Source organism: Pseudopipra pipra, chromosome 17 (genome assembly GCF_036250125.1).
Source record: "Pseudopipra pipra isolate bDixPip1 chromosome 17, bDixPip1.hap1, whole genome shotgun sequence".
NCBI lineage: Eukaryota > Metazoa > Chordata > Aves > Passeriformes > Pipridae > Pseudopipra > Pseudopipra pipra.
Window position 1 is genome coordinate 14,229,120 of NC_087565.1, and position 26,069 is coordinate 14,255,188.

Below are 26,069 nucleotides of genomic sequence, written 5' to 3' on the forward strand. Positions count from 1 at the left end.
CGCGGGCGAGCCCGGCCCCGGAAGGACCGTCCTGTTCCGGGCCGCGCGGCGTCATGGACTCGCTGTGGCGGCTGAAGCGCTTCGACGCCTTTCCCAAGACCCTGGAAGACTTTCGGGTCAAGACGTGCGGGGGAGCGCTGGGTGAGCGAGGGGCTGCGGGGGCCGGGGGGCCCTGGCGGGCCGGCGGCGGGCGGGCGGCGGCGCTGACGGCGGTTCTCCTCTCCCCGGCAGTGACGGCTGTCAGCGGGCTCATCATGGTGCTGCTTTTCTTCTCGGAGCTGCAGTACTACCTCACCAAGGAGGTGAGTCCTGGCGGCGGGGCGGCCCCGGGGCGGCTTTGGCGGCGCAGCCCCGGAGTTGGTGGCGTTGCCCCGGGGGTCAGACTGGCTTCCCCGGCGAGGGGAGCGCTGGACACGCCTGCGAGCAGCCCACCGTGCCCGGCCGTGCCCGGCCAGGAAGGGGGAGCGAGTGCAGGACCCCCGGCCCCTCCCCACGGTCACACATCTCCCAGTTATTCTCTTTTTTAACGCCGCTGCAAGTGGCAACGCTGAGCTACCGTGTGGGTGGCAGCAGCTCAGGTGTCTGGCAAATACCTTGTCTTTAAAATCAGCTGCTGGGCCAGAGCACTCGAGGGAAAGGGGCCTTTTGATTTGCTTCCAAGTGAAACGGGACTCTCTGTTTTTTTCTTTGTTTCCAGGTTCATCCAGAATTGTACGTTGACAAATCAAGGGGAGATAAACTGAAGATCAATCTAGATGTTATTTTTCCACATATGCCTTGTGCTTGTGAGTCAGATTTGTGAAAACTGAGGATGATTTTCATCCTTGGCAAGGGCTTAAGAGGCTAGATGAGCCCATAACAAACGTGTTTACAGACCAGTTTCCTTGCTCGTTGGTTTCAGATCTGAGCATCGATGCCATGGATGTAGCAGGAGAGCAGCAGCTGGATGTAGAGCACAATCTGTTTAAACAGCGTTTGGATAAAGCTGGCAATCGTGTGACACCAGAGGCGGAGAGACATGGTAAGATGCTGTTCTGCCTGTCCTGGATGGATGCTCTGGTAGTCTTCCCGCTGTATGCCTGTTTTGAGATTCACAGGAACAAGCGACAGCTGTAGAGTTTTTAAATGCCACAAAGTCTTGAAGAGTTTGTAGCACACGAATCTATTAAACTACTTTTATACTCCTTACTTTTACAAGGAAATCTTTGCTTGGTCCCTCTGAAATTATGACAAGGACCCATGGATGCATTTGAGGAATAAAGTGCTCAGTTAATGGTGTTTTGTGACTAAAAATCCAGCAGCTGTTCTGACAATACTTGGCTTTGTTTGTATCTTTAAATCACAGTAGATGGACAGATGGCATGATGTGGTTCGAGGAAAGAGCCTCTCTCCAGGGAAGGCTCCAGTGAATTGACCCTTAAGCCTAAACTTGCACATTATTAACTTTATGTGTGTTAATGGATACCTGATAAATATATTTGAGTTGATTTATTGGTTACAAGCTGTAATAAATGATCCTTGGCTTCGTAAACCTGTCCTCTACATTTTTTACGTGTTATGACTCATCGTTGTACTTCAATACGAACTAGAAATTATTCTGGCAAAGCATTGCAACCTTACATTAATACTGTTCTGACTTTTCCTTTCCAAAATATGAGCTCCTTATTCCCTTTTCTGGGAGTCAGTGTGGTTCTACGTATCGGCATGACCAAATGTGTAGCTTTGTATCGCTCAGTTTTAACATTTCTGTTATTGATATTGAAAGGCTAAACTAAGCCAAGAGCTGAACAGTTGGCAGTCTCCAGTTGTCATGGGAATGTGGTGATAGTTCTCTTACTGCTGTGTCGCTTAGCAGCCCTCATGGGTTGTGATACTGCAAATGTAATGCCTGGGGACAAAAACTGTTCAGTGTGTTGTGAAGCAGGTCCTGCATCAGTCATAATGTACTGATTGGGTCTACTTTAGACAATATTTCAGGAAAATCTTTATGCAAGTAATGTCTGATTGATGCTCCAGCAAGGCTTACAGATAGCCAGTCCTTTCCATGGAGGCTGTTCCTGAGATGACAAATGCTACACTCCTTCTTGTCTTACTTCCCACCTCAGCAGGCTCCGTACATACCATTTCAGGTGGGCTTTGGGTGCAGGATGTGCAGCTGCACGTCGTGTGTGGAACAGTCACTGTGTACAGAGCAGAAAAAGCATACAAGACAGAGTTTCTAGACATGCCTCATCACTTTGAATCCTCTTCTGTCTTAGAGCTGGGGAAAGAAGAAGAAAAAGTGTTTGATCCAAATTCTTTGGATGCTGATCGCTGCGAGAGCTGTTACGGGGCAGAGTCGGAGGACATTCGGTAACCTTTACACCTTTTTCCTGTCTTCTTAGCACTTGAATTCATACAGATATGTTGCATGTGTATTTTTTTTCCAAATGTCTGTGCAAGTCTGTGCAATGAAATCCTCCTCCTGGGCATGTGTTCAGAGAGTGATGAGAGCTGTTGTGGTTTGGCTGTACCTTTGAAAGCTGCACTCATGATGGTTAAGAAGGTGCAGTTAGGTTGTCTGGATTGTCTACATGCCTGTTTAAGCAGCTTGTGCAAGAGATTGTATCTCGGCAGATGAGATATTTTCTGGGTTTATTTGGTGTCCAGAGGGGAGATGTGTAAATGATTTCAGTGTTACATGAGCTGTCTTGACATAAAACCTGGTTATGGCCTTGCCTTCTCACCTCTGCTGCTGGCATTGCAATCCTTACAGGAGCAAAGGTCAAATATCTATCACGTGCACAAACAATGAGTGTCTTTTGGTGTTTCTCATTCCTCCTACCTGCAAATTCCTGTAAGAATGGATCCATGATAGTCCATATGTTCTGGACTAACTTTGGCTATTTGGGACTTGTTAGTAACTTGGTTTGTCTCATCTATCAAATTGTGTTCTTCCCCAAAGATGTTTCCATGTTGAGGGATTCAGAATTCCTGCCTTCAACTTATCTTTGGTCGAGCAAAACATGGAACCAAGAAAGAAACCTGGTTTTTTTCTGGTAACCAAGTTGTTATCCAGAGGTAGAAAAGCACAAAGAAAGTTTGCTATTAAGCTTCCCTTTTAGCCCAATATCTTGGCCTAAAAACAGAGGAAAGGAGGAATAGAAACAGGGAGATGTTTTGTTCACATGAGGAAGCTCCAAACTGCTCATAGCTGTGGGACACTGATGTTGTTTGTGTGGCCAAGGGCTGCCTTGGCTGTGTAAATGGGCAGGCACAGCCCTCTTCAGACTCCAGTCCTGCATTCAAAGAGCTTGAACCCTCACCTCAAAATCTCAAAAGGCACATCAAAAGCTCGAGCTCCTTCAGCATTGAGCGACCTTTCAGTGTCCAGTCCCAGCCTTTGCTTTATTGCTTTGTTGAAGAAGGATCCGTCAAGGATTCCAGTCCTGAGCTGGAGCATCTCTTGTGAGCGATAAAGATGGTAAGATGGTGCTTGTGCTTTTTGCAGGTGTTGTAACACTTGTGATGATGTCAGAGAAGCATACAGGCGGCGAGGCTGGGCCTTCAAGAACCCGGATAGCATAGAGCAGTGCAAGAGGGAAGGGTTTAGCCAGAAAATGCAAGAGCAGAAGAATGAGGGCTGCCAAGTGTATGGTTTCCTAGAGGTCAACAAGGTGAGAGAGAGCTTTTGCTGTGAACCTGCTGCATGATGGTGAAGACTATGAAAAGGCAGAGTTGGGGCATTCCTCTCCTTTTTCAGGTTTAAGTCTGTCAGAGAATAACCTCTGGGATCAGCAAGGTCCCTGTACCTGTCACGGGGTTCAGGAGAAGAGTCAGGAAAAGCGGTGGAAAATTCTGGTTCGTGTTCTGTGGGCTGGTAGGAAACATGGCAGCTGGAGAGGTTTATCTTTTTCTCCCACCTGGGTACTGAGTCTTTTTGCTAAGATTTCTGGAGGAGGAGAGGCAACTTCTTTGAGCTTGAATTGTCCCACCTGCCTTTCTAGTCTTAATTGCTGGAGATAGCAGGAACCAACAACTTGCCCACAGAGGTCCTGGAGAGTGAAGGGTTATCTTCTTTAGAAAAAGAGTGGAAGCAAAGCTATTGGAGTTGGTCATCAAAGCTGAAAATGCTGAGAAGTGGTTTTTGCAAGTGATCTATGAAAATGTACAAGATGCACCAGGTAACCACTCTACCTTTTGGCAGGTTACCCAAACCAGAACACACAGGTTACATACCCAAGTGCCTTCTGGAAGTCAAACCTAGGCTATTTTTTTGTTTGTTGTATTTCAAACTCCTTTTTTTGCGTGTATATGATTGCTAGTAAGTGTCAGGGAGCATTGGCACCTAATATCCACATCCCTTTTAAAGTCCAGGATTAAATTTTAATAGTTTATCTTTTGGAGTTTTTTGTTTGTTTTTTTGTTTGTTTGTTTGGGATTTATTTTTTTTTTTATGGTAGGTTTAGTGCTTTATTTTTGCATGCAGCTTATTTTCATGAGTGTGTACATTGGATCACTTTTGATTATTATGTTAAGTGTTTTCTTACCCTGCTCACTCTCAGTTACTTTTTCCACTCCTTTTCTTTCATACTGCTTTATATTTCCTGCTTCACCAGTCCATTCCCTCCTACTGGGAGTTAACTCCTCCTTCTCCCCATTTTTACGTCCACTGAATAATCTGCATAGAACAGCTGTTATCCACATCAGTATGTAATTATGGCTTTCAGTGTCACTGCCTGTGAGGAACAGGGAAATTCATACCTCTCTTATAATAATGTCTGCTGACACTGTCACCTATGAAAATGAGTTGTTTGGTGTCTTAAAAATCCAAACACCAGTACAATGACTTTACTTACATAGACTTGGACCATTTAATGAAAGGTTACTCTCTCCTGCAGGTAGCTGGAAATTTCCACTTTGCACCAGGAAAAAGTTTCCAGCAGTCTCATGTGCATGGTAAAGTATTTTCTTTTCCTGCTTATTGTGACCTTTTGCTTTCAAGGGTGTCTGACTGTTTTCTTCTAATGTCTTTGCATTGCTATACATAATAACAACACCACTGCTACAGTGAGGAGGATGTTGAAGTTTTATTACAGAGGTTTAGAACAGAAAAGTGGTTTTTAGAGATGCTGCCACACGGGCATGGAAGAACTTGGGAGGGAATGTTTCTGAGCAGTCTCTCAGTTCTACAAAACTTTGCTTCTCTGCAGTAAAACAACCTCAAGTGACGTGTTCAGTCCAGGACCTGAGTATCAGTACCTCTGGAAGGGGTATTTTCTGCCATTTAGGACTCTCAGAGTAAAATTTAAGTTGTGAAGGACTTCCTTGGGTATATATACATGTAAATACACAGTGGCCAGAACAATAGTGGTTGTTTATAGAATCATGGAATGGTTTGAGTTGGAAGGGAGCTTTAAAGGCCAACTAGTCCTACCCCGCTGTAATGGGCAGGGACACCTTCCACTAGATCAGGTTGCTCAGAGCCCCATCCAGCCTGGCCTTGAATCCCTTCCAGGAACTGGGCATCCACCACGTCTCTGGGCAACCCGTGCCAGGGCCTCACCACCTTTGGTACATACAATTACCTCCTTATATCTAATCTGAATCTACACTCTTTTAGTTTAAAACCATTGCCCCTTGTCCTGTCACAACAGGCCCTGATAAAAAGTCTGTCTCCATCTTTCTTGTAGGGCCCCTTTAGGCCCTGGAAGGAGCTCTCAGGTCTCCCTGGAGCTCCTCTTCTCCAGGTGAACCCCCCCAGCTCTGCCTGGCTCCAGAGCAGAGGGGCTTCAGCCCTCAGAGCATCTCCATGGCCTCCTCTGGACTCTCTCCAGCAGGTCCACATTTTTCCTGTACTGGGGACCCCACAGCTGGAGGCAGCACTGCAGGTGAGGTCTCACCTGAGTGGAATAGAGCGGGAGAATCCACCCCCTCCCCTGCTGCCCACACTGCTGGGGATGAGCCCAGGGTGCAGATGTTTTCTGGACTGCACATGGCTGGGCTCTGTTGAGCTTCTTGTCCACCAACACCCTCAACTCCATCTCCCCATGGCTGGTTTTGACTTGTTCATCCACCAGCCTGTATTGACAGCGGGATTGCCCCAACCCAGGTGCAGCACCAGCACTTGGTCGTGTTAAACCTCATGAGGCCCCACTTCTCGAGCTTGTACAGGTCCCTCTGGATAGCATCTCATCCCTCAAGGATGTCAGCCTCACTTGTCAGCTTGGTATCATCTGCAGCCTGGCTGAGGGTGCGCTCAATCCCACTCAGTGCCATTGATGAGGACATTAAACATTACTGGTCCCAGCATGGATCCCTGAGGTACACGACTTGCCACTGATCTTCATCTGGACATTAAGCCATGGACCACTAACTATCCTTTGGATGTGACCATCCACTGAACCCATCAAATCCATCTTTTCCCTTGATCAAGGTTTTGAAGCTTGAAATTTCACAAAGGTTTCACAAAGAGCTGTAATGTGTCAGCCTGAGTTTCTTCCCTTCTGTCACTCACTCCAGTTTAATCTGTACCACTGAGGTGAAGGTCTGGGGAGAATGCAGTGTACTTGGTGAGAGTAACTGGTGTATTTGGAGAAAAAACTTTTGAGCACGGTTTCTACAGGTGAAGAAGCAATTTTGTGCAAACAACAACAGTGAAGAAAGCCTGGTTTTCTCCACAATATTGATTGTTCTTAAAAAAATATCTCATTTATTGTGGCAAAATTTGCTTTGTGTGCTTAAACTAGCATGGCAACAGCAACCTTACTACAGCCAGGATTGACACTGTCACAGCATGTATCCAAGTTAAGGAGAAGCATCTCTGCATTGCATCTGCTCTCTGTGACAGGCAGGAATGCAGACTAGCTGCCTGAGAGCAAGTACTTTGTGTACAGAGAGGAGGGGTTGAGGTCAGGAAAGCTCTCTAATTCCATGTCCCCCAGAAGTCTTGCACAGCTGAATTGAAAATTCAGTGGGAAAATACAGGTAAAACCCAAAAGGGCTGTATAGTTACTGCCAACCTGCAAAACACATCCACTCGTTTCCTTGCTCCCACTGGCCTCTTCCTCTATGGGAAAAGAGTGTGTGGTCACTGCATGCTCTCTCCTTACCTCTCAGGGTGTCCTAGACCTTTCCTGTGCCAGGCTCAGGTCATGTCTTTCCCTAGCAGGAAAGTCAAGCTTATGCAGATGGTCCTTTGTGGAAGCCATTCAGCCTCTGAGCTTCCTTGCAGGATTTCTCAACCTCTTTCAGTTCAGCTCAGTCTGCAGGTGCCAGGCTGCACCCAGAATTAAGGTCCAGGCTAAGCATGATGTAGGCAGTGGCCTAATGACTTTCTTCTTTCATTCTCTCTTGCTTTCCTAGTTACTTGTAACATGTGATTTCGCTTTTTACACAGCCTTTTCCTTGGCAGTGTTTTCATGGTACTAACCAAAAAACAAGGAATTTTCCCTGAAAATGTAAGGGAAATGGGCAACTGAGAGCTTGATCATTGTGTTGTACATACTTCAGTATAACCTTTCTTCACAATCCTTTGGGTTTTTCCCCCTTTAATTACAGATAAAGAATTTGACTAATATTAGAGGACAGAGATGTGCGAGAGAGATATTTCTGGAACTGACATGAAAAGATCTCATTTGGATTGTTGTTCCACACAAAAACTTAGATGTATGTGATGTTTCATCCCTTCAGTAAGGTCTCCATTAATGCTCACTCCTGTTAATACACTTGACAGAATGTCACACAGGGTGAAGTTGAATGTATAAGAGAGGTCTGAATATTCCAAACTATTACTGTCAAAAGTCACATTAGCAATACACTAAAAGTAATAATTTTACTGGACCTGTTCGGTGCAGAACTGTAATGACTGACAGTAGTTTTGCTCCTTCCTTCTATTCTCCAGTGATGTGAATCAGTAGAGAAGATGGGAGTGAAGGAAACTGGAAAGTTCAGTCCATTGCACCGCTGTCCTTGCCTCCCACTGGAGTGTCTGTACCACGTTTGTACAGCTGGTGGTTGGACCTGAGTCCACAGTTTTATTTTCTGGGGCATTTCAAACACTGAAGCTTGCACACCAGCTTTTTAGTTTCTTACACTGTTCCTGTCCCCTTCTCCTGAAGATTCCTGTTGTTTCATAGATCTGCAGCCAGAGAATGGGCAGAGGCACTGCTGTGACAGTGCCAAGGCTCCTATTCAGCAGCACTTTGTAGGTCTGACTCCAAATGTAACCCTGATCTGAGGTTCTGAACTCATGTGCTTGGTGTTAACGTCTTCAAACTTCTCTCCTGGGGCAAAGCAAGTTTAAATGGCTTTTCTTTTTTGGAGAGTGGAATAAGAAGTAAGAGAAGACACAGGGCTGACACACATGCAAACCAGAACCAGCACTGTATAAGGTACAATTTTATTTCTTTTAGTTATTTATCTTCAGTTATGTGTAGCACAATCTTTATACCTTTTTATTTGCATAAGGAGGTGCTGTATTCTCAGCTCTCCATTGGAGGCTGAGCACTTTACTACAAGAGGTATTTCTGGAATATAGGCTTTGTTAATATTTTCTTTTTTTTTTTTCACTACTACTAGATGTTTTAGTGTGTATTACTACTAATTTCCTAATCTCAGGTTATCAGAATTGTTCTTTCTAGGATGATTCACACAGCTGATCTTATGCCTTTGTGCCATCTGTAATGGTTAATTAACTTATAGCTAGTGCATAAATATAATGCTTGCACTTCTTGGACAGATTCTCCATCTCTGTGCTTCACATGCTGTGTTCCCAGAGCATCCGAGCTGAAGCCTTGGAAATCTGTTGCTTTTGAAGCAAGCAGTGAGGCTGATTTTCATCCCAAGTGAGTGGAAGCATTGCAAACTGGTTGCTTTAGGCCTGCACTGTGATGCTGCATCACCAGTGTCAGAGAAGACCCCCAGCTGCTGAATGTCATACTGGCTGCAAATGGTCTTGTCTCGTTCCTCAGCTCATCTGTGGTCCAGTTGCACTGAGAATCCCAGGTCATTAGGAGGAGGATTGACAGAGACTGTGAGGAGGACTGGAGCACTTCCAATCAGACTTTTTGGCACTGAAACTAGTAGTTCTGGCTCTCCTGCACTCTCCTGCTTATTCATTTGGTTCTAGCTGACGTTGGAGTTGCTTCACTGTTGTCTATTTAGGCTTTGAATCCTAACCTGAGATTTTAGGTTAGGATTGAGAGAGATGAGGTTTGGTTCGTGCATCTGCTACATGTTTTGGTGAAGTTCTGTCTTTCACTTGTGCCTCTGTAAGGACAGTCTCCAGCACCAGCTGTGCCTCTGCCCTATTTCTTCTGGTCAAGGGGAAGCTGAGGTTTCTCAATTCTTCCTTGAGGTTATCTTTGGACCATTCTGTTGCTGAGGTTCTAAAAAACACTGTTTTTTAGAAAAAACAGTTTCTAAAAAACACTGTTTTTTAGAAAAGATGTTGGCCATCATGCTTTTTTGACAGCATTTCAGGATTACTTAAAATGTCTCATGAGAGTCCTTCAACTCCTTAGAAAAGAAGCTGGTGTTGATGACAGCATTCAGGACGTTCTCTGTCCTGAAGGCACTCTCTCAATGACTGTGACAATTTCTGAGGATGAAGCAGTCTGTATGTGGTCCAGATTTTGTGGTTTTCTTACACTCTACGTGGTCAACTGTAGGAATAAAGCTATTTTTGACATTACCATTTGTTTTCCTCCTCATTTGTGGTGATGATTGTGGAAGGAAAAATGCAGGTAAACTGCTCTTTGAGATGATGATGGTCTTGGAAAAGGAGCTGCCTATTTGGAGCCACCAAGCTTTGCTTTAGAAAGGTGTGGAGCTTTGTTAGCTCTCTAAGAGCACAAAGCCACTGGTCAGTTGTACATCTTCATTGGTGTTCTGCTTAGGTAGGGAGGGTTTATTTCCTTCTCTGCTAGGGATTGACAGCCAGAACCTATTTGAAGGCATCCTTGGGTGACCCCTAATAGCCTCTCTTATTTTGCATACTTTTAAATGTTTCAGTTGCTGAATTGCAAAAGGATACCAAGTCTTTGACTGCAGACTGGTTGTCGTTTTTCAAGTCCCTTGGCATCTTCTCAATGTCAACCAAGAGCAAGTGACACTAACTGTTTTTTTCTGCAGAGACTGCAGCCTCCTTCCCTGTTGGTTTCCTGTAGCCCTACTAGTTGTGGGCCTGTTACTATTGCACAGACCTCTACAGATACCAGTTCCATATCTGAGCTCGTCTGCCCATCAACATTCTTGGAAAAAAAATGATGTGGGACTCAATCTTCATCAGTCAAGGACACCAGTTCAGTGTGGAGGAAATCTAAATCCTCTGTTGATCACCTGTGCAGTATCCCTGCCACAGAAGGAGCATGTGTGAGCTCATTCTAACTACTGTCCCAAAGCAGTGTCTGATGGGGAACTGTTTTTATCCCCACATTGAATACAGGAGGTTGAGAGTCTTGCTTCATCCTCAGCATTGCTAAGGACCTTTTATGCTGGTGAACTCTTTTCAGAGTTTGGTTGTTTTGGTGCTGAAGGACATGTGGTCTCACCCATTTCTGGTGGACAAACTTATATGAAGTCTGTTTTGGAAACCACAAACATGACATTTTCATTTGTCACTGCACTGTCATTCATCAGAGCTGAACTTGTTGGGAATGCCTGACATTTGTCAAGCAGCCCTCTGGAGCAGCCATACCTTCTCCACACCAAACCCCATGCTATTGTAGAAGCATCACCAGAGATCTAACACGTGACAAAGGGGATCAGAATTGCTCTGTGAAGGATTTGGAGGCCCGTAAGTCTGTAAGACCTTGTAAGTCTATGACAGTTACTGATTAGTGTTGAATATATGTATTGCACAGCATTGAATGTTCATGAACAGGCTTTTGAAATTAGAAAAAAAAGAGTTTACTTGACCTGCTTTGAGATGTAATGTCCAAACATACATTTCCCCTGCCCCCCATCCTCCCTGGTATTCACCTTTGTTGGGGTCATGCAACAGAATGAACAAAACCAGCCTCATGGTTTGTTACCTTCCCTGTGCATCAGCTGGGATGAAAGTAGCACAGGACTGATCAAGAATAAAACCTTGTTACCCAGCTTTGAGTGTTAATATGTTGGGAATGTAAACCTTGAGCGCATTTCTGGATAGCTTTGTTTGCTCCTAAAATGACCTTTATGTTACCTTATCACTGAAAAAGAATCTAAATATAACCAGCATTGTTGTCTGGCATGCTGCTTTAGAGCTCCCTTAACATATATGCACATCCCACAGTGTTTTTCCTTTTGGTGATTAATTCCTGCATTTTGGGTTCTCTGTTACTCTTTAAATGATTGCTTGACCATATACAGTTCTTCAGGGAGTCATTTTATATGGCCTAGAAGGTACACTAGCAAAGATGTTACTCTTCTCCTTTTTGGTATGAGTTTGAAATGCTACTCTACCTGAATCTCTGTATCTTTTGTTATAAGGACCTGAACTTTTCTCTTTTCTCTCCTACTCTGCTTGTTTTTGCAGTGCACGCTGTTGAGAGTAAGTGTTGCTGTATCCTTTTTTTCCTCCAAAAAACTTTACTGCAGAGCTAACATTTCTGTTATTTCCTGTGCCCAAAAATCTTTGGGAGAAGCTGTTGATCTAGGCTGGGATTTGAGAAGATTTCCTGGAAGCTAAAAGGAGAGCCATCCCAGTTCATTCTTCTGTGGTAAATGAGATGGAAAAGGTTGAGAATCCTTGCCTTAAATTGTTTTAATACCTTAGTGTTGGAGTTAAAGTGTTGGCAAGTGTTTATCTGCACTGTGCAGCTTAGGTGTTGGAGACAATGACACGTTGGAGAGACTTCTGCCTTTTCAAGTCAGATGAGAGAATTATCTCGTTTAATCTCGTTTGTACAACAGGCTAGAGAATTTCTGCTGAGAATTCCTGCACTGAGCCTGCTAATCTCTGGATAGTCCATGGGAAGTTTTCCCAGGGTTTGTAAGCCATTGGATTTTTCTAAGGGTAATCAAGGTGGCTGCAGGTTGAGATGTGGTGTTTTTAGTCAGTAACATCTGGCAGAGGGCTCAGACTCTCAGCTTTGCTCACTCCTTCCCTGAGCTGCAACATTTGCTCTGTTGGTCCCTGCCTCAGTCCCCTCTTCACGATGCATCCTTTTGTGACTCACAATATTCCTGTCACTGTGCTCCTGTGAGATACTTTCCTCCATGAAATTCATCCCCGGGTTGAAAATTGGTGTCCTAGCTCACCTCGGAGCAATGTGTTTGGGTGACTGTCTTTGGTTCCTTGGAGTCTTCACATGTCTGTTGGCAGAGTCCTGAATGGCCATAAGTGCTGTTAATCCCCTTTCAGGGGTTCAGGACTGAATTTCACAGTCTAAGGAGGCTTTGTGGTTGTTCAGGTCAGAAGTGCAAGATGGGGAGAATTCTTCAGAGAGCAGTTGTTAAAACTGCGTTACTGAAACAGTGAAGAAATCTTGGTTCTATAAAAACAGAGTTCTTGGCAAACTTAGGATGTTTTACAGGTCTCTTTATTTTGCCTAACTGGGCTAGTAGCTGTGGTTAGGGAAATGAAGAATTGTGTTTGTTTCTTCAGAAATAGCAGTCTCTGGTCCTTGGTGACCGTCTCTTAAAGATCTTCTGTTTCCTCCTCCTGTTTCTTCTCTGAGCAGGCTAAATATCCTGTTGGTTTATGTTAAATGAACTGTGGCTGCCTAAACATTTATCTGCAACCTAGAGTGTGTACACCTGTGCTTAGCATAGTCCTCAGTGATCAGAGATAAATAATCCTGTGGTCTGGTGGAAGACTGTTTTAGAAACTCGACGTATAAATCACTTTATTGCAGAGTTGTAAATCACTTGTTGCAGAGGAGTTTTTAAAAAACTACTTAATTGGTGGCTTGCCTGTGGAAGGCATAGCAGAGCACTATGGTGACAGGTTTTTTTGGACAGCCATAACTGTTAATATGGGTCACACACAGTGTAAATCTAGTGTAGCAGGTTAGTTGAGTTTGGTCCTTCCCAAGTGCTGCCCTGGAATTTCTCTGGTACTGTGCTATTCCTGTAAATTTTGCCATCCTCACTAGTCCTCAGCTACACTTCATGTGCCAAGGCATGTGACTCCCCAGGCAGTGAAGCTGATAAACACCATGATCCTGCAGATCCCAGGCAGCTTTCTTGCCATTGTAGATCGTGATGGAAATGAGAGGTATACAGCTGTAATGTGGTTGACAGGTATGCTTGTTATGACAATTTGAACTATATTGTTAAACTATTTTTCTGTTGCAGTTCATGATCTGCAGAGCTTTGGACTTGATAATGTAAGTGGTCCCAAGGTAGTGTTCTAGTTCTCTTGGTCTGTTTTCCTTCTGGATTTCCCTGCTGTTGCCACACTGACATCTTGGTGTAGTGATTTGGTCATGGCAGATTTGGCTTTATCAATCTGAGCAAAACCTGGGACCTGTTTTCATAGAGGCTCTGAAATATGTTCTGGAATATCTGCATGCTGCTTGGCAAGCCTGTTCCCCTCTTCCTGAGCCTGCCTTGCTACTTAATCTATGCTTCCCAGTTTTCTAAGGCTGCCATTTTCACAGCTGCTTCTGGATCTGTTGGAGTTTACCTTGTGCTGGGAGGAAAACAGATTATGCTCATACCTGTGCCACCGAGGCAGCTGACAGCATGGTGCTCCTGTGGCAGGGACAGGAGTGGGTGGGAGAGCCTGCTCTGTGCATGGGAGGGAAGGGCACTGGGATCTGGGGATTACCAGCAGGATAAGGAGAAATTCCACATCTTGAAATCTCCTATGAATAAAAAAGAAGACCAAGTGTTTTACTGTCAGGATGCACAGAGGAGGACCTGTCTCTGTTCTAGAGCCATGCTCAGAAAAATATATAAACCATGACCTTTAGTGCCCTTACCTTGCCCCCCGTATGCTGTGCAGTTGTTTGAGTTGTGAGCATTTCTGTTTCAGATCAATATGACACACTATATCAAACACCTCTCGTTTGGAAGGGATTATCCAGGCATTGTGAACCCTCTGGATGGGACGGCCGTCACTGCACAGCAAGGTAAAAGCCAGCTGAGAGAAATCCCTTTTTAAGTGTCTGCATTAATAAGTGTTAGGAGACTACAGGAGAAAAGTTCCCAGTTTTAACAAGAACCCTGAGAGTGTTCTGTGGACTCCTCCTCCTTGTGCTCTTTCTGGAGCAGCTGTCTCCATTCATGTGGAACAAATCTGCCAACGTGTTTTGATTCTGTGACCTTTCTGAAAGATCTCTCTGTTCAGTGTTCATGGATGCACAGCAGGGACAGCACATCATTATTAAAGGCCTACCTCAGGTATAGTTCAAGGAGAGCCCTGTCTGACTACTACCTGCAGTAGGAGAGAACCAGAAGATTCAGGACAGAGAAAACAGGCCTAATTAGTAGTTGCTGGAGAGCTGTGGTGTCTGCCTGACCTTGGCATACCCAACAGTAAGAGCTGAAAGAGCTGCAGTGAAGTTGAAATATTGCTGATCTTTTCTAGATAGCTCCAAATTTGCTGGCTTGACAATGAAAGGGAATTCTCTCCTCATGCTGCTGCTGTGCATGAGTTTATTTCCACAAGCCTGCTTGTGTGCATTTTCTATGAAAGATCCTCACCTCACTTTACATGCCACTGCAGAGTTATTTTTTTTAGATCCACTGAAGTCTGCAGAGTTTGTTTTTTCAGGCACTTGGTGCTGTATGTAATAAAGCTTGGAGAAAAAAGCTCTGAAGTGCTGGTGGGATTGTTAGTCCTACTTGAATCCTTTAAATTCTTCCTTTAATTCTTTTAAATTTTCCAGTGTGGATTTTGATTCTTGTACCCAAATCAGAGGATGGAGCCTAAAAGAAAGTACAGAAAAATTACAAGTGTCATACTGCTCAGTACGATCACGATGCTGTAGTTAGTCTGTGGAGTACCAAATTCCCTGAGAGGGTGCCTGTAGCTGGCTGGTAGAACTCTGTCTGTAAGCTCAAGCTTTTCATCCTGAGCCTTAGAGAACCAGTTGGCAAATTCTTGAAGAATTAGGACTGAAGACATGCTCCAGTAAAGAAGTGGGAGAAGTAGATAACAGGTCAAATTTATGTGTATTGCAGCATAATATTGTAAGATATTATATGTGAGAATTACTTCTGTTATAGAAATGGATGAATAATCTTCCCCTCCAGGGAAGATTGGAAAATAGGTTTTCAAAGCAACTCCTGCATTCCATTATCCTTAAGAGAACTAAAGGAACAGGCTGGTCTGAGGCAACAGACCTGAGAAAGGGTAGTCCTATTTTTTCTTCACTGATCCAGGTCTTCCTTTTCATCTCCTGATACAATAAATCCCAAGCTTCTTCAGGAGTAAACTGCAATGTTAGTTGGAGTTGATATAGGATACTCATTTAGGGCTATGTTTTCTTAGGGCTGTGTTGTTAAAAACAAGACTTTTCATGTACTACAATAAGAATTTTCAAGAAGTTTTACTAGTAAAACTGCAGCAAGATAATTGGTTTGTAGAAGGTTTTCCATTTAGTCAAGACCAAAATGCTGGTAGTTTTGAGTTTGGTTGGAAGAGGAACAAGATTCACTTTGGCAAAAGGAAAACTCATGTCAGACAGTTCTGTCCTGGAAATCCTCCTGCAGCTGTTGTGCAGAAAGATGTTCCCTGACAAGTTGAACCAAACCAGTTGGTGTCCACCTGACCTGTCAGTGAAGTTTTCCAGGTCATTGTGGGTATTAATTGTGTCTCTCTCTGTCTTTGCTTATAGCTTCCATGATGTTTCAGTATTTTGTCAAAGTGGTCCCCACTGTGTATAGGAAAGTAGATGGTGAAGTAAGTACCTTTTTTCCTGTCACTTTGGCAAGTGAAAGCCTTCACTTTCTCCTCACATTCTTGATGCTGCCTGTAACTGGATCCAGGTGTTTTGCCAGGTGGATACCAGGGACTGTGTTGTACATTCAGTATTGGGAGCCCCAAACGTGGAATTTGGTAAAGAAACTGGGATAGTATCTTTCTCAGCTGGGATCATAATTTGTGTCAGATAGCTTATTAGGGATATTGAAACATAATTTTATTTTACAGAAACACAAGTTTTTTGCTGTAAGAATAGGACTGGTGTGAACAACATGTAGAAGATTGGCAGGGCACAGAAGAATGCTGAAGGGTGATCTTCATTCATGTGAAGATGGGCAATCTGTGTCCTGTAGCCCTGGCACTCTCCTGCCTTTATGTATTATTTTCTTTTGTCTCACTCTTGAATAACTACAGCTTTCTGCCAGCACTGCTGTCTCCTGAAGCATGCTTAGCTGGACTGCATGTTGGGAGAGGATGACATGGACTTGGGGTTGAGAGGGACAGCTTATGCCATTACTTGCCAGCAGGGACCAAACAGTCCAGCCTGGGGACTGATGCATCCCTCATACTTTGGGCTAGTTGGGGCTTTAACTGGTAGCCTGTAGTAAAAATAGACCCAGTTGTGATAAAGCTCTTTCTGACTCCTTGTAACCGCTGTCAGGCCGCCCACGAGTGGGTGAGCAGGGCTGCACTGAGGTGGTTCACTGGACTCACATTTTAATTGCCTCTGCTGTTCCCTGTTAACAGAAAAATGCTGTGTTTGTTTCCTGTGTTTTGTAGGTGGTAAGGACCAACCAGTTCTCAGTCACACGACATGAGAAAATAGCAAACGGGCTGCTGGGAGACCAGGGTCTGCCTGGTGTGTTTGTGCTGTATGAACTGTCACCCATGATGGTGAAGCTGACTGAGAAACACAGGTAAGGGACATTTCAGTCTAGTTCATTCACCCTTCATTGATTTGGTCATTTTGCATAGCTTAAAACTTCATCCTCACTTAGAAGAGTGCAAATGCCTGAAAGCCTTCCGAGCCCCTTCCCAGGCAGTGGAGAGGAAGAGGTACTCCCTGAGGCCCTTCCTCTCCGTGTGAGCATCCATAAGGGATTGGGGTTTTTTCTGTTATTACATGAAGCATTTTAATCCAGCATCAAGATGGAAAAGAAAACTGGTGCAGGGAGCAGAAGTCTGATGTAATGGTTCTTGGTTCAGGCTAATTTTTAGTGGGAGGGCTAGATTTACAGAGCATACCCATCTGACCAGCACCTCCAGCAGCACCCACGCTGGTCCAACGGGTTCCTTACTCTGCATTTGCTGTAGCTTTTCTGCATCTTGCAGCCAGTGTGGAACCTCTTCCTTCTCTCTGGGTTAATCACTGACGTGTAACTGCAGGGGAGTTGTAGCTCTCTGGTATTTGAGGTTCATAATGGGGGACAGACAATGTCTATATCTTAAAATGTATTAACATGTAGTTAGGGATTTAGTTTTTATGTTACAGCAGCCTGCTGTGCATTCTCTCTGGGTAGGAATGGATAATGTCTTGGGGATTAAAAGTCCATCCTTCATGCTACTCAGTGATGCTCAGTAAAAGTATCAGTGACAAACTCTGTTCTGTAGCCAATATTAATTCTTAAATCTATGAATTTTCAGCTATGAGTATTTAGATAATGCATACTTATGTGGTATGATGAACATTATGATAATTATGAATTAGTTTTTGTTAGTGAATTGTTCCTTACCTGAGCTCATGCTGATTGTTCAAATTATAGGTCCTTTACTCACTTTCTCACTGGAGTTTGTGCCATTGTGGGAGGCATATTTACAGGTATTGCACCTTTCAATCTTTTTTCTTTCTAAAGTGTAAACATTTGCTATCTTACTCTTTCTAAAGTCAGAATGGCTGGTAATAAATTCCTGTTTGATGAGGAGAGATGATTTCAGCCTTCAGGAGGGGATATAGCATGTTCTGCAGAGCCACGGGAGTGGCATCAGACTGTAATTAGCACTGCAGAGTTACAAGATGCTGTAGATGATGTAGATCTATTATACTATTTCATTTCATTAGACCTGTCATAATATTTCATTTTGATGCTCTACAGAACATTTAGTTCTCAAACAAAGCTGGTTTTCACACACTGTGTGAAGGCATCTGTGCTGTTTTCTTGGCCAGCTTGGGTCTGTAAGCAGACAGTTGGATTCAGGCAGAACCAAAGCCAGTAAAATCTGTGAACCCAGGTTGCCATGGGTTGTAATCATCCCAGAGGTTTCAAACTGTGCTCCCAGACATAGGAGCTCCAGTGAGTACTCTGCTGGGACTGGACAGTGTCCTGTGAGGAGAGGCTGTTCCTGCAGAGCCATCTCAATGTCTGCACTTTATTCTCAGTGCTGGCTTCTGGAGTAGCTAATCAGTATCTGCTCAGCTCCATGTGTTTGTGTCTTTGTGCAGGGCCAACTAATCACTTACTTATTCCTTGTATTGAGGTGTTGAATAAAAGAAAAAAGAACATGCAGCTTCATAAAAGCATTGAAAAAAAGGCTCCCTGGCACCCTGTGTTCGCTCCAAGGCAGGAGCTCGGGGTTCCTGTCCTGTAGAATGGTGGATGTGGGATTGTCAGGGATTTGTGGTGCAGTAGACCCATTCTGAGTTTTTTCTGTGGTGCCAAACAACCACTGAATTAATAGGCTTCTTCAGGACTGGGGAGATTTGGGGGAAATACTGCAGAGAGCACTGAAGGCAGTGGTTTGGTTTGCTTTGTGTCCTGGGTGGGTGTGCATTGCAGTTTCTGATAAAGAGCAGCCATTGAGGGTAGCATCTGATAGAGTAGTTTACTTTTAAGGATACTGCGAAATGAGCAAGAAATGGGAGACGTGTTTTCTTTCCTTGGGAGTTGTTCTCTCTTTGAGGCATGTCTGGCTTGACCCATTTGTTTTTTCCCTTTAGTTGCAGGTTTCATTGACTCCTTGATCTATCACTCAGCACGTGCCATCCAGAAGAAAATTGAACTTGGGAAGACAACATAAATAAGCAATCACCTCATACCCCCCCCAAAAAAAAAAAAACTCTTAAGGAGAACTAAAAAGATTTTTTTGAAACACAAGTGATATTCTGAGTGCACAGGAGAAAAGGTTTGGAACTTCCTGATGGCACCAACCACTCTTGTATTACTGTCCCCTCATTCCTTGGCATTAATTTGTGGATGGAAGGCTTGAACCTCGCTGCTCTAAAGATTAGCCATTGTATCTGGCTGTACAGACCCTACTGTAAAACCCCTTCTGTGTCAGTCCATGTTCATCCAGTTCTGCCCCCCTTCCTGACAGAGATGCTGGAGATGGTGCATTCTGTTTGCCTCCAGGAATAATGTACTTTATTGTTGGGAGACCTGTAATGGATTGAAGCTGCCATCAAACAAGCTTTCTAGCAACACCATCTGGGCTTTTTAATTTTTCTTACAAATGTTTCTGAGTGTGCTGCTGCTGTGTGCCAGACCTCTGTGAAAAAGTGCTGAATCCCATCCCAGTCTGGCTGTGTGGGGAGCCCAAGCACTTGGGATGTGCTTTCTGTACTGGGGGGCTCCCACTTGCTTTTTTTATGAAAGATGCAAGTTCATGTTTCAGGAAAAAAAAAAGTGTTTGGAATTTTAATGGATTTTTAAATTGGATTGGTTTTTTTCACTTCCTCTTGGTGTATATTTTGAAATGACGTCCATCCTCTCTTTGTTTTGGTAAAGCATTTGGAGGAATAATTAAATTATTTGAACTAATCCTGGTACTGAATTGGAAATTAGAATTAACAGACACACCTGCATTGTGGCAAAATAGGTAGAGATCGTGATGATAATGGGGCTTTTTACTTTTAAATAATCTACACAAGTGAGTAAAGTGCTTGGTATGTGCAACTACATTGGGAGAAATTTGAAAATAATGAGGAAAATTTGGGGGGGGTTCTTGCCTTATTTTGAGGTAAACCAGACTGCTTACACTTAAATCTCAGCTCTGGATTTGCTTTCGTATTGACTCTAATCTTAGTCCAAGCAATTGATCCAGCAGTGCACATAGAGCATGACAGGCACAGGGTCAGATACTGCAGAGAGAAAGCTGGTTTATAATTCGTTTGAAAGTAGGTTTGGTTGGTTGGTTCTTTTAATTACTTGAACTTATCTATAAACTGGAGAGTATAAAAAACTGGTTTTGTCAACCAGGGAGAGAAGCAATTTGAGGTGTGTGTAAGGAGACTCACTAATCTCCAAGCTACAATACTGAAAAAGAGGTTTGTTTTAAATGTAGTTTTTTTACAAGGATATTTAATGAATCCATTGGGTTGGGATCATACAGTACTACTGCAGTGTGAAGAAGGGAACACAGTGTCTATATGTTTGATTGGGAACAAAAAGTGAACTGAACAGCTTCAGTGGCTTACCAGAGCACTCAGCTTTGTAACTAAGTTTGTAAGAATAGTCAGGAGGGAGGAAGATGAATGGAAAAAATGCAGCAGGAGTTTAACCCCCAGTGAAGCAGTTATCAGCTACTGGCTTGTCCTTGATAAGAAAGCCAATTGCTTGTAAACTTTAGAAAAGCATTGGAGAGCATTGCCCAGGGCACTGCTGAGCACCTAGAGAAAATCAAGGGAAGGTGCAAGACTCAGACTCAGAAAGGGAAACTGGGAAGAGTTGAGAAGAGAAATTGAAGATGCAGAAATGGAGATTCTACCTGGAGAGGCAGAAAATCAATGACACTGATAGGTAAATAATACAGGCTTCTGCTATCAGTTGGAAGGATATGAGTACAAGAGTTTTGGTGATTTTAATAGACTGAAAGCCCGAGTGACTAATAGCCGTGGTAAAGCTGGATTAAGGATGTTTGTGATTGAAAGTGATAAAAGACATCCTGCTAACCCTGCTCCGGAGGAGAGAAACCTCCTTTGGGACACTCCCCAGAGTCTGCAGTCTTGTTCCACAGGTGGGGCTGAAACTGTGCCCTTTTCAAAGTTGTAAGGGGTCAAAAAGTAAAACAAATAACAGATAAAATGTTAAGATAACAGATAAAAGTAAAGCAGATAACAGATTCACATGTGTTTTCAAAGTTTATTCAACGTAAGATCACTTCAACTGTGTTTGATTCCATTGTCTCTGTGAGTATGTTTGATTTTTTTCCCTTCTTCTTTGATACAATGTAAAAATTATTTCCTTAGTTATAAAAAGACAGGAAGGGGAGATGCCCCCCTCACCCTGTATAAGGAACAACTACAGACCTCCCCCAGGAGCCGTGTGTGGGTGGAAGTGTCAGCTCTGTCATGCAGACAGCCACGCTGGAGTGGCTGCTGTCCACCCTGGCACCCAACGGCATCGCAGCCACCGGCACAGCAGCTCCTGGGCTCCGTGCCCACCTCCAGCACCACCAGCTCCCCTTCCTCCCTCCCAGCCAGCACAGGCAGAGCCGTGCCCACTCTGTGTCCAGCTAAACGCAACATCCTTGGTGCCACAGGAGAATGGCACCCACAGTGCCCAGCTGGTGGGACCAGCACAAGTAGCACCAAGACCCTGGGGATTGCAGGGTCTGTGAGCCCAGGTTGGGTGGAGTGGAGCAGCAAGTATTGCAGCTGCTGGCAATACAGGGGCTGCCTGTTCCTGTCCCAACAGCCTGGCTTCAGTGTCTTGGAAATGCCTCATTTGTAGAATAAAATCCTGCCTTCATCTGCCAGTCTCTCAATAATGCTGAATTCAACGTCGGCATCGTGGACCCTCGTCCTGCGAAAGGCTCCGGCCCCGTGGTTTTCCTCCCAGTAGTGGTGCCAGTTCCCTTCACTGTCTGCTCCGAAGCCAAACACGGAGACCTGTGCACGTGGCAGGAAGAGCCGTGGCTGTGTGGGCGCTGGGGCACGCCGGGAGCCCCCGGACGGGCAGAGCAGGGGCGATGCGGGCACGGCCCCGGGGCCCGGGCTGTGCTCACCTGCTGGCAGGTGTGCAGGGCAAAGAGCAGGGCCGTGAAGCCGGTGGAGGGGTAGCGCCCGTGATGCTGCGTCCACTTGTCATGGATGTACTTGAGGAATGCTGGGCTCAGGATCAGCACCTGAGTGGGGAGTGGAGGAGCCATCAGCTGCTCTCATGCTGGAGTGGGACAGCCCAGCAGCCCCAAGCAGAGCACCATTAGCTCTGCCCAGCAGAGCCCTGCCTGCCCCAGGGAGCTGGAGCCCACGGAGCCCTTACCTTGTTTCTGTCAGCTTTGATGAACTGTTTGACTCTCACATACGTGCTGCAAAAGCAGAAGCAAGTGATGAGCATGTGGCACTGCCACTGCTGGGGCTGCCCCTTTGTTCCCAGGGGTGTCTGTGTCCACCAGCACCCAGCCCCGTGGCACCCCCAGCCCCTTCAGCTGACCCAGCAGCATTGCCTGGCCTGGCTCTAGGAAGGGACACATCAACCCCACAGCCCCACAGTGGGGACAGCCCCCTCCCTCTTACAGGGGTATGGGACTGCAGCTGTCTGAGCCCTGTGGGGACAGCTCAGTGTCCACTACCCCAAACTGCAGTGCAGAGGGATGCTAAGACATGCATCCAGCACGCTTTGTCCCACCAGGACTGTGGTGCCAGGGCTCCAGTGAGGCACCAGGGCTCCCAGACCACACTGTCCCATCCAGAGGGTCTCCAGCACAAGAGATGCCATCCCCCAAAGCTGACACACCGTGTGACCTCTCCAGTGGAGAAGGCACTGGTCACCCACTGCAGGTCCAGGGGCTTGAAGGGGACAAGGACGAGGTGGACGCCAGGCCCAAGGTTCACTGCACTCTCTGGGTACATGAAGTGATGGGTTGTTCTTGTGCCAACATCCAGCTCAAAGCCAGCAACCTTTGCTCTGTTCATCCTAAAGGACAGCAGGATGGTGTCCCAAAATGAAGGTGCATGCCGTGCTGGTCCCAGGTTCCTGGTCTCACCAGGCATGGACAGCAGGTCACCCTGGCCAGCAGCAAAGAGTGGGCGTGGGTGACACAGAACCAGTGTGTGCCTCAGAATAGAGGGCTCAAGGGAGCGGGGTTGGCAGTCACCCCCATCACAGGGTTTGTGTTTTCAACAGCATGGCTGGGGCATGCCAGGGTCCTGGGAAGACAGGGAGAGACCAAGTCTCTTCAGGTCACCCACCTCAGCACCCAATCATGAGCATCAATTAGCAGCCCATGGCTGGACCCCTTCAGCCGCCCTGAGTTCCCCACCACCGCACAAGTCCTGCAGCGAGGGGGGTCCAACACGTCACCCGTCGGGGCTCGGAGGACGCTGAAGAGTTGCCGAATTATGGCCTGGAGCTGGACACCATTCATGGGACCCTGCAGGGTCTAAGGGAACAAGCACAGTGACATGCAGCATTAGCCCCCCACCAATAACCCAGAGAGAGACAGAGCCCCTCTCCTCCTTGCAGAGCCCTGGGAAAGCATGGAAAAAACAGATGGGATATTAGGAAAAGGGTACAGGACAGCACAGGGGACAGTGGGTTTAAGGGGGAGGAAATGCTGAGCTGGGATCTCTGCACACGCTTCATCCCAATCACATCTGTTCTTGGTCCTGCCCCGCTGCAAAACACATTCAGGGAACCTGGGAAGAGCCACACGCTCCTGCCCACTGTCCACTCACCAGCCACCACTGAACCACGTCTGCAGAGAGCTCCTGGGCTGCCCCCGTCAGCAGGGGCCCTGCGGCCGCCTCGTAGCGCTCATTGAACCACGCGGAGCTGTTGGCTCTGGTGGGGCAGGGGACACCAGGGGTGTGCAGGAGGGAGGGGGCCCAAGGGACAGGGCCAAAGTCATCCATGAGGGCTCGGAAACATTGCCACAGGGCCAGCAGCAGGCACAGGGCCAGCACCACCTTTGTGCGCCTCTGGTTCAGCATCCTGCGTGCCACCTGCAGTGAGATGTCACAGAGACCATTGGCAGGGGCACCATAGGAGCCCTTCTCACCCACCCTCCCTGCCCAACCCTCTTGGGGCACCCCTTGGCTGCTCACCCACCCTGGGGGACCTGAAATAGCCTGGTTTTTGTTTCCTTTTCAAACTGTTCAAAGGCATTTTTGCTGTGCTCTGCTGCTGCCACTGCCACCAACCTAGGGCCGGGCAGGGCTGGCTGGCAGCATGTGCTGTATGAGGGGCTGCTCTCTGCCTGCAACATTTTTAGGGTCTGCAAGCTGACCTGCGAACAAGCTCCAAAGCATCATCACCCTGGCCACAAGCCAAACCCCCCTTGCCGTCGGAGCGGTGCCCATTCCCCCCCACGTGTGTCGGGTGCTGGCAGTGGGGCCCCTCCCCACCATACACCTCCCCACCAGAAGAGGAGCCCCAGGGGCTCTGCCCCAGCTGAGCACACACAGGCACAGTGCAGCTCCCACCTGAGCAGCCCTGGGGTGCTGCAGCTCAAAGGGCACTGAAGCATTGCCAGGAAGAACATTTCTGGTCTCTATGTAAAGCACTCATATAAATGTAAAGTCAGAGGGGAAAGGGTTTTCTTGTCCTCAGGGAGTTCATGAAGTGCTCAATGACTTAGGACTCTGCTCCTTGGGCTGAGGCAGGAGTGAAGAGCAGAGCTACAGGCACAGGCTTCATCCCAGGATGAGAATACAGCAGGTTTATGAAGGTGTCCCCTGTGTACTGGGAAAATTGAAGGAAAGAAAACTCCTCCTGTCCTCACAGGAGCACCCTGTGCCTCCCCCAGTTGCCTGGGTGGGGCCACGTGTCAGCACTGGTTCCACTTCTCCACATGAACCATTTTCTGCAGCTCCTGCAGCACAGATGCCCCTGCTCACTGTGGTGCCCAAGCTGCTGCACTCAAATCTGACCCCAAGGACATGCCCTAGACAGCAAAACTGCTGCCCTGGGAGATCCAGGCAACCAGCAGAGATGGAACAGGATGGGGGAATTTGCACCATCCCAGGTGGTTGCAGCAGGTTGTGCTTCCTCTGTCCTTCCCAAAAGACACTAAACTGTCACCTCATATTGAAAGGAAAGCACAAACAAGTCATCACCAGCACTCCGGAAACCCAGATGTGGGTTCTCTCAAGCAGGAAGCTGCTGTGAAATGCCAGCTGTTCTCCCCTCAGGCTCAGGGGAACCCCAACAGCCCTGGCACCCTCCCCACTGGCAGTCACAGGTCCTTTTGACTTACTCTTTTGCCCTCCTGCAAACAGCCATGAGCATTTGCCATGGTGGAGGCAAAGAGCATCCATCTGATGTACTGGTCAGGCCAGGCGCCAGCAGTCCCTGGGCTGGTTCAGGCACTTGTGGAGCCTCAGGGATTTTCAAGCCACAGCTCCTGGGGGGGTGGGGGTGGGCAGGGGGCTGCATGACCAGCACCAGCAGCTTCAACAAGACTAGAGCCAGGGGACCCAGCCCAGGGAATATTTCATGCAGTTTGTTGCAGTCACCTGTGGCTGGGGCAGGCAGGGTCTGGACAGGCAGAGTTGAGTGGCCTCATCTCCCCACCCTTGCCTCTGTGCAGCCCCTGCTCCACGGATGGGACCCCTCCACCTGCACCCACACCACCATGGCAGCTCAAATGACCCCACTGTCCCTGTGTCCAGAGGTGCCCTGGCCTTGGGGTTCCCCAGCCCAGAGACACTGGCCACGAGCCCCCACACCTCAGCCAATGTGGCCCCTGCACTGGGCTGCACTCAGTGCCCACAGACGTGTCTGTTCCCACTCAGCCCCAAGAAACACTGCCAGGAGCTCCACAGTCCCAAAACAGGGAAAGAGCCTCTCCTGGTGTTGTGACCTCTTGGTTCCCAGCCAGTCCCCAGGACCCCTCACCTCCTTGGGGGAAGCGCCGCTGAGCAGGTGATGCTTCCGGGCTCGGGGGCCTCTGCAGGGGTTGTTGCAAGAGCAACAACAGCCACGGGAAGAGGAAGTGTTGCACCATGACGTGGGGGAGAACAGCAAGTGGCACAGTGAGGTCAGGGCTGCTGTCCCTTCTCCAGCAGTACCTGCCACTGGCATCCTGGCACGGCCCCTCCACACAGCCCTGCACCGTGGCAGCTGCTGGTCCCGCTGGGGCTGGATGCCCTGGCCATGTTCCCAGGGCCAAATCAGGAAATTAATGATCAAAAAGTTCCTCTGAAGGTGGGAGAACCTGCTTTGAGTGGAACTGCCCTCCTGCCCCTGTGTGTCCTGCTGGGATGGCTCACTGACATGAGCAACATGGAGCTCTCAACAGCCTCATGCATCCAGCACCTCACCAGGTTTCTTTTGCTCACCTGGATGGGATTTTG

At 46.8% G+C, this 26,069-nt stretch overlaps 2 protein-coding genes across 5 annotated transcripts; one reads left to right on the plus strand and one right to left on the minus strand.

The window, feature by feature from the left end:
• ERGIC3 (ERGIC and golgi 3) lies at positions 1-20,897 on the plus strand. Of its 4 annotated transcripts, none has more exons than XM_064674340.1 (14): positions 1-141; positions 232-302; positions 698-785; positions 902-1,021; positions 2,259-2,352; positions 3,491-3,656; positions 4,881-4,938; positions 11,501-11,515; positions 13,264-13,310; positions 13,946-14,042; positions 15,753-15,817; positions 16,619-16,755; positions 17,602-17,657; positions 18,774-20,897. In XM_064674340.1, the coding sequence occupies exons 1-14, from the start codon at positions 54-56 to the stop codon at positions 18,851-18,853; spliced, it is 1,182 nt and encodes a 393-aa protein (XP_064530410.1). In that variant the 5' UTR covers positions 1-53; the 3' UTR covers positions 18,854-20,897. The 4 variants fall into 4 exon arrangements, with proteins under 4 accessions (XP_064530410.1, XP_064530411.1, XP_064530412.1 ...); XM_064674341.1 differs by having other exon boundaries at positions 13,264-13,295; XM_064674342.1 differs by lacking the exon at positions 11,501-11,515.
• LOC135423779 (CMP-N-acetylneuraminate-beta-galactosamide-alpha-2,3-sialyltransferase 2-like) lies at positions 18,932-26,054 on the minus strand. Its single transcript, XM_064674344.1, has 7 exons — positions 25,612-26,054; positions 23,451-23,717; positions 22,965-23,155; positions 22,510-22,689; positions 22,036-22,081; positions 21,779-21,898; positions 18,932-21,662 (listed from the first exon to the last, which is right to left on the minus strand). The coding sequence occupies exons 1-7, from the start codon at positions 25,795-25,797 to the stop codon at positions 21,495-21,497; spliced, it is 1,158 nt and encodes a 385-aa protein (XP_064530414.1). The 5' UTR covers positions 25,798-26,054; the 3' UTR covers positions 18,932-21,494.
• Positions 26,055-26,069: the final 15 nt, after the last annotated feature.

Excerpts from the sequence above, each read along its gene's own strand:
- ERGIC3 (XM_064674340.1), top strand. The coding sequence starts at position 54 with ATGGACTCGCTGTGGCGGCTGAAGCGCTTCGACGCCTTTCCCAAGACC. Across the intron at positions 3,657-4,880 it reads GTTTCCTAGAGGTCAACAAG|GTAGCTGGAAATTTCCACTT; the intron begins GTGAGAGAGAGC and ends TCTCTCCTGCAG. Across the intron at positions 13,311-13,945 it reads ATAATGTAAGTGGTCCCAAG|ATCAATATGACACACTATAT; the intron begins GTAGTGTTCTAG and ends TTTCTGTTTCAG.
- LOC135423779 (XM_064674344.1), bottom strand. The coding sequence starts at position 25,797 with ATGCCAGTGGCAGGTACTGCTGGAGAAGGGACAGCAGCCCTGACCTCA. Across the intron at positions 22,082-22,509 it reads TCCACTGGAGAGGTCACACG|CACGTATGTGAGAGTCAAAC; the intron begins GTGTGTCAGCTT and ends CTGCTTTTGCAG. Across the intron at positions 21,899-22,035 it reads TCAAAGCTGACAGAAACAAG|GTGCTGATCCTGAGCCCAGC; the intron begins GTAAGGGCTCCG and ends CTCCCCACTCAG.